The sequence below is a fragment of the Apteryx rowi genome, unplaced genomic scaffold, assembly GCF_003343035.1.
Source record: "Apteryx rowi isolate R43461 unplaced genomic scaffold, aptRow1 scaffold_128, whole genome shotgun sequence".
Classification (NCBI taxonomy): domain Eukaryota; kingdom Metazoa; phylum Chordata; class Aves; order Apterygiformes; family Apterygidae; genus Apteryx; species Apteryx rowi.
The window spans coordinates 1873678-1887524 of record NW_020447508.1 but is presented as its reverse complement, the minus strand read 5'-3'; the positions used below and the strand labels follow the sequence as shown (position 1 = coordinate 1887524).

General features: G+C 37.1%; 1 protein-coding gene across 5 annotated transcripts in view; it reads right to left on the bottom strand.

Annotated features, from left to right (window-relative positions):
• Nucleotides 1–13847, bottom strand: part of DISP1 (dispatched RND transporter family member 1) — a 94767-nt gene that overhangs the window by 26465 nt on the left and 54455 nt on the right. For all 5 annotated transcript variants that reach the window (XM_026055965.1, XM_026055962.1, XM_026055964.1 and 2 more), the window contains one exon: nt 8824–9360. In XM_026055965.1, the coding sequence (XP_025911750.1) occupies nt 8824–9329 (506 nt within the window). In that variant the 5' untranslated portion in view covers nt 9330–9360. The remainder of the gene's footprint in view (nt 1–8823; nt 9361–13847) is intronic.

Here is a 13847-nt window from a genome sequence, read left to right as displayed (position 1 = left end):
TCTAGGTTCTTACAGGCATCARTAACTGAAATTAAGGATATGCACATTTGACTCTGAAGCACGAAGACTTCAGACTGTCATCACACTTCAGCTGGTGTATGCTTCAGTCTTCCTTCCTGTGCAGATGTAAGAATCTGTGAATGCAGATCACCAGAGGGTTCATTTTTGCTTACCATAGTCTCCAAAGCTTGGACAACCTCCTTTGATTGAAGAGCTTCTTTGAAGATAGAATACAATCCCCAAGAGTTTCTCCCAAAGCGTTTGACTGACTACAGGGATAAACGCTACTTTTTATCTTTCTACATGTTTAGTCTTTTACAGCACATGAAAAAACTCTTGCTTTACTTAAGCAATTTTCTTCTAAATTTAGCAAAGTATTTCTCCTCTAAAATTTTAGTGTTAAGCTGCTGTTCTAATACTTGTGAATTTTTAGTCACTTAGAAACTCATAAACGACATAAAACAAAACACATATTCAACACCACTAAAAGATTTTAAAAGGATTTAAAAGGATTTATAAGTATCTATAGAAAAAAGGCTCTTTACTCTTTGCTGACTTAGTTGAAAAACTGAACATATGTAATAGGCCATCATCTTCTGTATCTCCTGAAATTATATTTGTTATTTGAGTTTTGTTTGCTTAGTAAAGAGCAAGCAAAAAGAGAAATATTTGCTGAACATTTAGAGTTTTTTGGTATTTTAGCTTAAAAAAAAAAAAGGCACTGTAAAATTAGCCAGCAGACCATAAAACAGATTTAACATGATCAAAACTTTTTACTGTTTTCTCAGTAAAAAGTTAGAAAAGTTCACCCCCCCCCCCCCGAATGAATGTACTAGACATCTGATGAACTGGAAATGTAACATAAGAATTTCGCAGAAAGGTATCCCATTTACATAACAGAAAACACTGGAAAAGTGGGAGAGGATGATGCATGTAAGCTTTTCTAACCCAATACATTCGTCTCTTCATTTATGACTTTGCTAGAAAAAAGTTTAATTTCCAAAGTAGATGGTTTAGACTTTCTCAGTATGGGATTTCTGCCTATAACTCCTCCCCATCTGTATAAATCTATTAGTAGTACTAGGTAATTTGTATTTTGCATTAACAGTCAAAGTTTCAAGAAATTTGTTTATTCAGCAGATATGAACGGGAGAACTCTCACAGCAATCTTAGTGTAACAAAAACTAGTTAATGCCAAATTGCTCAGGCGTGTTGCTCAGGCATATTTTTCTCTTGCATTTCTTTTCCATCCTTTTACTGTTCAAGCATGTTTTACTACTTAAAAGCATGCACATCAATTATTAATTACTGGGAGCTGAAGAAGACATTGAAATATTATCAGAGAGGAAGGACAAATGATTTTGGAATGAGCTGGAGACAATTATGGCAACTTATAAATATCTTTCCAAAGTCAACTCTCCTCATTCTGCACTACTGCCTGGAAGGCAAACAGAAAGCCTCCAAGAACAGGGCTTTCCCAACTCTTCCAAACACCATCCCTGTAAAAATGCTGAAAACCAAGTAGCTGGTCATGTTTAGGTTTTGACTTTCCCTCTTCATTTTCTAGTGTTGCCTTGTTTCACATTTGAACCTTACTGTTACCTACCATTAATAGTGAATGTGAACAACTATACATGGTCAGAGCATTCCAAAATCAAGCTATCTTTTTTTTGGCTATTCCTCCACATGTATTTTTTCAGTACCTCTAAATATAATGTGTATGTAAATGCTCAGTTCTAAAAGTTGTCTCAAGCGCAACACACAGCCTAGTCCTTTTCAAGGAGAAACACAGCTGATGCTACTTTTCCAGTCAATTTAGTACAAAAGAAAGCACTTGCTTTTTTTTTTTTTTTTTTTTTTTTTTTTTTTTTTTTACCATTTCGCTTGCATTAGCAGTTAATTACATCTTCTGAGGACTACAGTTCAAAGGCCCAGCAGATTACTAGTTAAGTACTAGCTATTCTGCTGTTCAAGGAAAGGTGAGGCATACAAGGCACGGGAAATTCATTTTCAGATACGTACAGTCTCTGCCTCTCACAGACTCCGGGTTCTAGAGGCCAGAATCCTGCAGGAATGGTACTCAGCTGCACTCAGACCAGAACAGGAATCGTAGCTGTTCTTTTTTACTGCAAAAAAATGCTTGGTTCAAAGCAATCTGAAGTCTAGACAAACACTAATGCTTAATTAGTGCAACTAAAAGCCTACAAGAATCCCTTGGACTGTCTAATGAATGAGATCTTTTAAGAGCACTCAATTTTCTTTCTAAGCATGTTATTTTTAATTTGGTCAACCACTGAATTGTAAATGGCATTTTTTATTTGTATTCTGGTCTCTGTGTGTCAGCCCTTTGCTTTAAGCTCTGTGCAAGACTAACAAGGAGTGCAGCATGTTGTTWGTATAGCTGACTGCACAATAATTATCCTGGGAACTATGAATGACTTAAGAAAACCAGAATAAACCTCTTGCATTAACACTGTGTGTGATAACTTTTACAAGTAAGAAAAAACAGTAAAAATGAGAAAGCACAGCTCAACATGATGACTCCCATGAAAACAATTTTTTCCAGAGGAAAAAAAGAACCAATTTATTTGTTTGGTTACAAGGAGAGCTCTTCTTTCATACTTGCACAACAGAGAACCCCCATTTGGGCTCAGATTCAGAAGGATGCATGAGATTGCTTTACATTCCTTTTCCTTTCCTCCACTGCATTAAAATCCCCAAGTATGCCACTGGGCTGTTAACACTGCAACATGAAAGGGAGTATCTAATTTGTGGTTCCCATTTGCCTCCAGCCTCCTCATTCTGGGAAACCGCTGGATAAAGATTTCCTATTTTAGTATGGAATAAACAGCTTAAATGAGAAAAAAAGAATTCGGAATTTTTACTGTTCCCGTACAAATTACTGACATGCACGAACTCCTGATCTATAACAGGAATCAAGGTATTTGCAACATACTGAACATTAAAAACATTAGTATGTTGACAAATGACAGAGCAAAATGAGAGCAACAGCTTCTGCCTTTTAGTTGCTGAAGGCTTATAAAATGGTTCAGAAACAACCTTCAAAAATCCGACCTAACAGATATATATATTTATATTTTTTAAAGATATGTGCTTTTAACCTTCTAAGGGCAAGGGAATAAATCTCTTTTATTGATCTTTAACATAGTATATACATATGTATTGTATACAAGACACTAACGCATGTTTCATCTAAAAAGTGAAAACAAAAGAATCTTCTAATGCATTAAATACAGCAGAATCTAACAATTTTTGAAATGAAAAATACTTAGATGTGTGCAAAATACTTTGTTTAAATAATATTCCATGTAGGAGGTTTTTTTGTGAACAGTTAATATTGCTGAAATGAGAAACTATATTATAAAATATTGTAAGTGCATGTATAAGTATAATCAGCTCAGCAAGCCTTGCAAAATGCACTAGATAACAATTATCCTTTTCCTGGAATCAAGCAGGGAGCTGTTTCATAACAAAGTCTTGTTATTAAGATTGGTATTTGGCAAACGTTCCYGTGCTTTCTGAAAAAACAAGAGCTTTTTATTTCTTTCTGGTTCTAATCTTTGTGCGAAGTAACTAGGAGCAAAATATAAAATGGGTAAGAGGCAGCTATCATGCTCTATCTTCACAGCTTTTCAGCTACACATTTTTACAGAACTCCCTTTTTAAAGTGTTAATTAAAGTACTGAAGTATATCTGTAATAGTGTTTAAACAGTGTGTGGCACAGAAATACATGACATATAGCAGAACTCCAAAATCCAGAACTGTGACATAAATCTGCAGTGCCAAAACAGTTTAAAAGAACGTTTAAATCTAAATGAACGGAAGATGTCCAATAAGTTTGAACATATTAATGCTTTAACAGTTTCCTGACTCTGAAGTATTATGGTTTTGCCCTGCTTAAAATATCAATCGGTCTAGCAAATGAAAAATTTGAATCCAGCAATTCAAATTTTAGTTGTGGCCCAGCCACTCATGCGCTCTATTGGCACTGCTACTAATGGTGCTGTTATTCTCATCTCACAGCATTTTGGGTGCTCAAAGTTCTAGTTCATGAAGGCTGGAGATGGCGTGAATAGCTCCACTTCCCTTAAAGGAAGCATGTAGCAGGCATGACTGCTGAGAAAGGCTTTGGAAGCTAAACGTTTAAAACCAGTGGGACAGAGGTTGGGGAAGAATCTACATATTTTCCAAAGTCTTAAATTTTAGCCAAACTAATGATTCTGTGCAGCTTAAGCTGATTTTCTTTTTATGTTCTAGCTTGATATGACTGTTATATCATGGCGAGATCACATGTGTCTTTTATTACAGAAATTTTATCAACAACTTTTAGTCCATCTATTTACCAGAGATAATTCAGATGCTTTACAGAGGGGTTTTCTTTACTTATCTGCTTTAGTCAAAAGCATTAACAATATAGTCTTGAAATGTAAATAATGGTAGGTGATATAGAGCAGGTCTACTCCGAGCGAGGAATACTTGTATGAATTTATGGGCTCAGTCTTGCAGAACTGCAAATACTATGCTCGCTGGCAATTCGGAGTAGTTTCCTTATCAGCCACCACTTCTTTTGCAGCTCCCTGACCTTCTGTCCTCTTTCTTTTGTCTGTGAGTTCATAGTCTTAAGTCTTCCAAGTTGTACTACACAAGATAGATTCCAAAAGAGTTGGTATCAAGATCAGCAATGTCATAGGTAGTTTTCAACTACAGTTTTCCAACTAAAAGTTCACATACGAGTCCAAGAGACGCAGTCTAATTTGGTACCAGAGACAATAGCTGTACACAGAAATGTGTACACACATGCTGTCCACAAATCTATTATGACTTACTGAATGTTTTCTGCGCTTTCTTCCTCTTCTGCTCCAGTTTACATGCATAAATTTGCATATAAATAATAGATTTTGAAAAATAATGGGAATGATTTTAATTAAGAGCTTTCCAGCTTTACATTGCTTTACTGCAGTATTTAGTTCTGCTAGAATATGCAATCATTTATTATTTATTTTATCCTGTTTTCATCCTATCAAACATGCTGCTGAGCTGCATAGTTTCTTTCTGCCCTAGTGACTTCTAACTCAGTGCTTCCAGCTCTCAAGGGTGAGTCTTCATGCTTCTTCCACTTCTTCTGGATAACAACAGACTAAGAGCTTTGCTTGGTTCTTCTTCCTCATTTCTAACTTCTACGCAGGCAATGCTGTTGATGATTACAGAAGCAGATGGCGGTCAAGGAGCAGCAGTAACTACCCACCTTCAAAGGGCTCTAAGACCCACAGGTTTGCCGAGATACAGAACCGCCTTCAGACAAAACACATTACATCAACATAAGCCTCTCAAAGGGAGAGGGTGGAAAATCTTCCAGAAGCACCTGAAAAGAACTTGTTGCACCGTGCTCCATGAAAGGTAAGTTTAGAAACCRTTCGTCAGAAAGCAAACTGAGTCCCCAGACAATTACATTCTAGTACGGACTGACAGCGGGAATTTCACAGAGCATGTGCAGTCAGATATTCTGCCCACTACAAAAGGGGTAAGAACATATTTGAATGAATTACATCTTAAATATAGGCATAAAATAATACAACACTTCCAAACTCTTCCAATCTCAAGTACCAGAGACAAGATCTTCCAATCTCAGAAAAATAGTTTTCTAAAAATAAAATCCATCAGTATGATTAGGATAAACAGTTGAACTATTTTACCTTCTTTTATAATAGATAGACTTGTCACGATCACGTTGTATACCCATAAATATTAAAAACATTTTATTTCTTTTATGTTACAAGCCTTTCACACCAATCTAAAAAATTACCAGTTGCCCAGAGATTCAAGTTACTGTGTATARAGGACATTCCCATGTAATTTAGTTTAAATTTAAAGCTCAACACACCACAAAATCCCAGATCCAGCCAGCTTTCAGAGGATTGGACAAGTGTGGCACTATTTCAGTCTGTCTTCTTTATACACTCCAATCCACAATGATATACCAGGCCCACATTCTTTTAATATTAGGTCACTGACAAATGTTAAGCCTTGGGCTTAAAAACCTGACAAAACCTGTCGTGCCRAAGCAATTGGTTACCTGCCCAGAGCTGCAAGCATTAGTGATACAGCTTGCAAAAAGCTTTCACCCCCTCTATCTAATAACATCTTTTTCTCCTTCCGACTTAAAATTATAACAATATTTAAATGCATATTTTTAAATACAAAGAACCCAAATGAAAAGTATTTTGACTACACACTGAATTTAATTAATGTATCCTACAAGAACTTGCATTTTAAATAACCCTGTTAAAACATGCACATATTATGAAACTGGATGAATTCCAAGCAGCCTTGTAAGAAAAGTATCTGGAAAAGAAGCTTTCRTGCAGATTTTAGGCTCAAAATATATTAGATTGTGAAACAGAGACCACATGTGAATATCACATGCACAGAAGTGTTCTTTTGTGAAGAGAAAGTTACCTGACCGTGTCAGGGAAGAACACACAGTTTTATCACTTATTCTCTTCAGCACTGTAAAGTAACAACCAAGTAGCCAGACTACTACTTTCTGAGCACATGTTCATTTGCAAGTGTGCATCCAGTTTCTCCTCCTTTTTAACATCTACCAGCATGTCTTCATCAATAACAGCCTTGCATTATGATAAATGGGATTCACAATGCAACAGGATGCTGTAACATTTAGACATACTCTGCAGAGTATTCAGAAGAGGAAAAAAAAAAAAAAAACTTGGCTCCATGCCCATAACAGTTGATAAAGTCAGATGTGTGCATTCCCCATTAATGCAGCCACTGCCAGTTAAAGCAGTTAAAATACATACAGGAGCCCGGCTCCCGCAGCATGGCATGGGACTTGAGTCCCATTTACCTCATCTTTAGAGCTAAAAAACAGTTGAAAGCAACCAGAGGCTGCAAGGTTTTCAGAAGACAAACTAATTGGTTTGCTGGCCTATGAGGCATATTGCAAGTATCTTCTCTTTCAGAAAACTCAGTTGCCCTAGGTAGAAAGAAGTCTAGGAAAGAAACAGTAAACATTTTATAGGGATATGTAGAGTATGCTAATGCAGATAGTTAACAACTACAGACGCTTTAAAGGTCAGAATCCATCCTTATTTTGACTGCTAACAGTAAGATGACAGTTATCATAACTTATAAAACAGATCCTCAAAAAGGTACATCATTGGTGAGGAAGTACAAGGTGAAGAAAAGCATCTTGGCTCAAGATCCTAATCACAACTGTTCAAACACAAAATCCTAGTATTTGTGAAGTACTGTGGAAAACATTTCATCGTATCTGAGAAGAACTTTTCAGTGCTCTTTTTTCTAGAGTAAGAATAGAAACCCATATTATGGATAAAATTTGTTCCCTTTCTCATAACTATGGAATATAGACAAAGTTTAAACAGTCCTGCTGCACAAGGAGAAAAATACAGGATTTAGTGCAGCTACGTTGACAGTTTGAGGTATGACTGACTTTTCTATAAATGCTCAACCTCCTGCATACCTTTGCATACAGAATCATACAAAACTTTTCATCTTTTCTTAATATTTAATCAAGTATGGGATGGAAAAATCATGTCCAGCTGTAAGCGGTTCCAACAATTAGGATTTTTGCCACGTGTAAGAGAGAAAAACTGGCAGAGGCAAGCTGACTTGCACTTTATATTAACAACCTCATTTTCAGCTGCTTTCACCTTAAGGAAAAAAACTTTATTCATTTTGACATTTTCCACATTGGATATTTGTCCTGGTCTCATATTTTCAGAAGTTTAAAATTAGTCTGTACATTTCATCGAGACAAAATGCATACAAATTGGCTGAGAAATATTTGGAGCTTCAAGCTCTAAAGCAAGGATGCAGATGTTGAACAGTAGGGAGAAGGGTAACTTTTATTATCCCAGCAAAAAAACATCCAATTTGGCTCAACTACAACTCAAAAAAAAAAAAAAAAGTTTCATAAAAGCTCAGAAGTGTCTTGCATTGGGGAATTAGATTTTTAGAAACTGACTCTTGGACTGAGAGTGAACTTGCCCAGTACCAGCAGGCTGTAGTCAACTTTCCTTCCAATTGTTGCTCCTTGAAGCTGGGACTACTGTCACTGAACCTCCAAAACTAACGGATATAAAGAGGAAAGTTCTTATGAAGTGGAGAAGAGAAAGGATTAAAACCTTTAACAATACCAAATTTCTCAATCCTAACACAACTTTGAAGTTTGGCAGATACATACACTGAATATACATGAGGTCAACTCACTGAAACAGCTGATCTGACAAGGAAAAAAAACCCAGTACATTTACGAATAGAGTTGTTAGAAGTATTTTTCAATGTGTCTTTTTGAGGAAAAATGATTTTCGATTACACTATGCAGATGTACCAGTTTTTTCAGTGCTAGCTATCTCTGCACTGTTTTATCTCTCGTAATGTAGGCATGCACTGCATCTTGTAAAAGTGTTAATGAGCTTCCAAACAATCCCCAAGAAGAAAGAAAAAATGGCCTTTCTTGTTTAGGAAGAACAAATTAATTCCAAAAATACTCATGTAGAGCAGCAAAACTAGTTTCCTGACTTGGTTTCTTCCAAACAATAAATCCTAAGTAAGAATGAAATAAATAATTTCAACCAACTACACTATTCATATGGGTTTGCCCAATTTAAGCTGGTAACATATAAAAATTAACATGGAGAAGCACTGGGAAAGAAATTTGGGTCACCTTCCTTTCTAATCTTCTGCTTTCACAGCAAAATGAAATGAAGTGTTCACAGAAAGAGCTACACATTTTGAGAACTAATCAAATTCAATCTGCTTACCTTATCCTGGCTATATGTTGCTGCACAGGCTGATGCTGAAAATGATCAGGCCATGGATGGTGAAGGCAGAAGGACGGTGAGGGCTGAAGACAGCATGCAGGCTGATATATGGGTGTATGTTTTTGGCAAATAGATGCTGAATACTCAGTATGTGGCTGCATGCAGCACGAAGTCATAGGAGACGGTGCTGAGCTGCCAACCACTGAATGACATTCTTGCTTACTATTATGGCTACTTAAAGGATGATGGTATGGGCAAGGGTGGCAGCATTGCGACAACATCTGCTGAGTTCTTTGGTTGTCTAAAGGCAGAAAAGATGGTTTGATTGTACCATTAAGTTGCAGGCAGCCATTCGGACTCGCTTTTGTTCTTGGTGTTTCCTTAGATGGGAGTTGCTGGACGGTGACATCTCCATCATTAGCTACAACGATACCTGGGCTCGTAGCGCTTGACAAGATGCTGCCGTTGCTCAGAACCACAGAGTCGCTGACACTGCTCATAGCCATGCTCCCAGTTCTGGATGGGTATGTGACGTTCCTGAAGAAAAATAAAGTAAATGTGCAACAATTTCAGATGCTCAAAAATAAGTTTAGATTTAAATCAGTAAAGCTCCTCTCCCATTTTTACCTTTCACAACACGGGAAAATGGAAAGGAGTCACACACAGTGTTAGGAATGTTTTGAAAGACTTTCACTTGTTTGGCAAAAAGTTAAAGTGAAGTTACATAAATGCTGGGAGATTAAACCAAAATATAAGTCAAATGAACAGACATTTGACAGTCTCTGAGCCAGAGCCAAAATGTAATGTTTGAGATACAGGGGAACAAGCTCATTTTGTACAATATAAAGATTAAGTAGAAAACAACTACTTATGAAAACAGATTTCAGTATAAACTGCAAAACTGTCCAAACCTTGCACTGCAGTTTGCCTGTGTGCTCTGAAAGCCAGCAAGAGACAGGACTGCACAGCAGAGCATGTTTAATACTGATCAACATGGCCATTTCAGTAACCTGCTTTCCTGTCCTCCCACTTCTATTGAAAATCAGGCTTATTAATATTTTTGAACAGATTCTTTTAAAGTGCCTTATTTAAATAAATCAAAACACTTCAGCAGATACCTGTCAAGATTTCTAGATGATGGATTAAGTCTGTAACAGCAGCTCAAAATGAACCGTTAGGAATACTAAAAATATATAATGTAACCAGTATGTTTTCCCCAAACTTAATAAATAAATAAATAAATAAATAAATAAATGTATGAAAGAATCCTAGGATCCAATTATGGCTGACTGAGAAGCTCACCCTTCAGAGTGACAGCCATCCCAAAGGCAATTAAGAAATGCACTGGGCTGTGTTAGTTTAAATAAATAAAGGGTATTAAAGGTTTTCTTCTCATATCTTGTATTTTTCAAGCAAGTTGTAAATGAATTAAAACTATTTATGCTGGAAAGGTGACTGCAGCGTTTGGCTCAAAACCAAAACTGGTCTGAGGTACCCGCAACAGCTAATTTCCCTGTGTTAACTATAATCGTGCTTTAATAAGGTTTGAAAATAAGTTAGAGATTGTTTTGATAATGTAATTTTGATAAATTGCATGGAAAGTGAAACATCACACTTCTCTAGGACATGAATTTGTTTCACAAGTTGTATGGGCTTTTTTTGGGAGGAGGAAAGAAGAGAAAGAAGAATCGAGGAAGAAAGAACACTAATTATATACTATTTAGAAGAGTAACTCAACACTTGCTTAAAAAAAGAGAATGAGTTAATTACCGCCACTTTGGCTAACTCAATGTTACCTCTTTAATACTGGATTTAATTAACAACATTCCAAGCCTAAATTGCAAGGCCTGTGTTATAGGCACCGGACTTTGCAGAAAGACACAACAAACAGATTAAGACGGATAAGTAAGAAAGTTTCTAACTAGTTGCCTTCCCCGTTACCTTTGCGGCGTGCTCAGAGGACTAAGCCCGCGGGGCCAGCTGAGCTAGCCTGAACGCTAATTCGGGCCAGGGAAGTGCTCTGCGCAGAGGAACGCCTCCCCCCCCCCCCCCCCCCAAACAGCCCCCGCCGCAGTCGCCCTCCTGGCCATAACTAAATGCTCAACTTCTGAGGCAAAAAGAAGATTAATCCTGGGCTATTTGTTCTAGATCATGTGCAGAGCCGGATTCCCCGTGACGGCAGTTGCGTCGAGATAACTAGTCAGAACAGGAGGATTTGCTGCTAAGCAGGAATATTTTCTCCAGAGTCCAATTCCTCACATTTTTTCTCAGCATCCCCTCCCCCGGCCCCTGCAAGTCGAGCCCACTGAGGACTTTTCACCGAGCACAGAGAGTAAATTCAAGTGGCCGGCTAATGTTTGCCTCAGTCTGAAGAGACATATTAGTTATGTGAAATACTGCAGTGTTTGAACAGCCCGGTTTTCTCCCAAACTGCAGGCAGCTTCAAAGAGCCTGCTGGAGTGGACAGAGCAAGAGCTGGACATCAGGAGAGAGAAAGCTCCTATTGGGGCATCAGGCCGTGTTTTAGGAATTTCTGCCCGATTATTTTCTCATTCACTCACATAACAACTATGTTGCAGGGTGATGTTGTTGTATTTCTTTTTCTAAACGATGTACACCCATGGCATTGCTTGAGACTGCTCTAAACTTATCAAAGGTACAATTCCTCAGGTTATTATTATGGCTGAGAAAAAAAGGTATGGGGATATTGCAAACTACCCTTCAAGAAGACATAAGCACCATTTTTTTTGCTTTAAACCCAAGACATCTGTAGCACCCGTGAGTGAGGCAACATAGCATAATTGGTAGTAACTGTTTCAAGTCCCCTTATAAAGAAAAACAAGCATTTATGCAGAGGGAATATATGCATTACACACACACACACACGCAAGCTAACGCAGATTCCTGGAAACTGGGCACTCACAGCAGTACGGGAACGCAGGCATGGGATATTTGGTGTCTCCGTGTCCCTCCTCAACACTGACACAGGAGCTTTAACTTTTGCTCCAAACAGGCCAGCAGCCTCAATTYAATATGAGGAGAGGTAAAATGCTTTATTTTCAACAGATGTAATATCCACCTGCATGTCTTTGAGTATAAACACAATCTTCAGAAGGACTCTTTAAAAAGAGTGAATTCAAAGAATCRCCAGAGATCCTCATCCCCAGTAACAAAGCAGTGGAGTGATATAAGCCTGCCTTTGTTCTCTTGTTGAACAGACTGTTCATGAAATATTTCAAGCTATAAAAATTTTAATAGATCAAGCCAATTCATTCTTTCTTCCTAAACCTTGAAAGATTTGTGAATTTTGTCCGTTTTCACAGAGTCTTTGAGCAAGGCTTGGAAGCATCTGCTTACCTTGAAGCTCTTTCACAGCCGTATTGAAGTAAGCGAGACCACTCTGCCTGCCTAAGGCAGCCACGTGATTAAGCGCTTTGCTCAATCAGAGCGATGAAGAATTAGGATTCAGATTAATTTTCAATGTAAAATAAAAGTTGGGCAGTCTGTTTTCATTTAGTTTGATACTTTTTTCTTTTCTCAAGCAAATGTAAGATGGTTGATGTCCCTTGACAAGTCTAAGGCACCTGAATTTTGTTTCACTGATGTCTAAGGGTATTAAAGTTATGTTACAACTGTATTCAAGACATTTACATCACAAACAAATTAATATACTAAGGTGTTCCATTACATTTGTGTCACACTATATAAGGAAGTGCAACTCCACTGACACCAAACCTTTACTTGCAGCTGTCACACCAAAATATATTCTTATAATATATTCTAATTTTTCTGCAGTATTTTGACTCAGCTATCACAACTGCAGTGACAGGCAACTTACTATGCAATGTAATGGCCCACGGAAACATTTAACTAAGAATCTCAGCTTCAGAGGATGCACAAATAGGCAAGTTAGAGGTAATAAATGAAACCACAAAAATAAAATAAGATTTTAATAACCCATGGACTTGGGAAAACCAACAAGCTGTGCATTAGGGAAAAAAATCTAAAAATAAGAAGCTTCCAAAAGGCAATCTTTGAGAATTCTGAACTACATCAAAGCTTAAAGTTTATTTTTGCTGCATTCCTCAGAATGCTTTAGGATTTATATTCTCTAACATAGAGGATTTTTTAGACTTGGATTATGTTCATTTACTACTCTGGCCACAAGTGAAAGGATTTCTCTTTGATTTAAAGTTTTATTACAAAGACATTTATCATCCCAATTTACAGCTGAAGGCTTTGAAGTGATGGACACATATTCTGAATAATGTGGTTATGGATAATACAGGTTTTAGTATAGACAACCCTAGTTAACAGAAGATTAAAGAAAATTATAAAAAGTGTCTTTTAACCTATATGTTAAATACATCACACAGCTATCCACCCCTCTCTGGACACATTTTAAACATTAATGTCAATTTAGAAATTATGCCAGCTGGAATGCTAATGAAAAAAAACTTAGAAGAAAAACTAAAAAAATTCTAGAAAACTAGAATTATCTTTAATTACTGTATGCTTGATAACAGTAATTGCTAAGAAAGCACTTAAGTCATTCAATTCAAAACAACAGTTTGGAACAGTGTCATATCTGGAAAGTAGCACAGTATGTAGAGGCAATGTTACTTAGTGACAGTTTTATGGAGTAATCCCTCTATTATTTGTAGAGCTAACAGTGAGCACAGCTTACCCAGCAGACATCTGCACTGCAAGCCCTGCAGGAAATAAAGTAATGCTGTACCACACTGAAACTAGGTAGGATTTGGTGTTCCCTAACTAGCATGTTCTTTTTAGATTTGGATTAAGTTCACCTGTTCCTTTGGCTGTAACTGAGAGAATTTTTCTGTGCTTTAAAGTTGCTTAAAAAAACCCCAAACCCTCCAGAACAGACTTAAGAAAACAGTGGTTCAACAAATCCCACCTGGGTTCATAATGCCTGCAACTGAGAATGATAGCAATGCAAATACAAGAGGGAATAATATAGTAGAAATTTAGTATAACCCAGTATATAAGTATAGATAATTTAT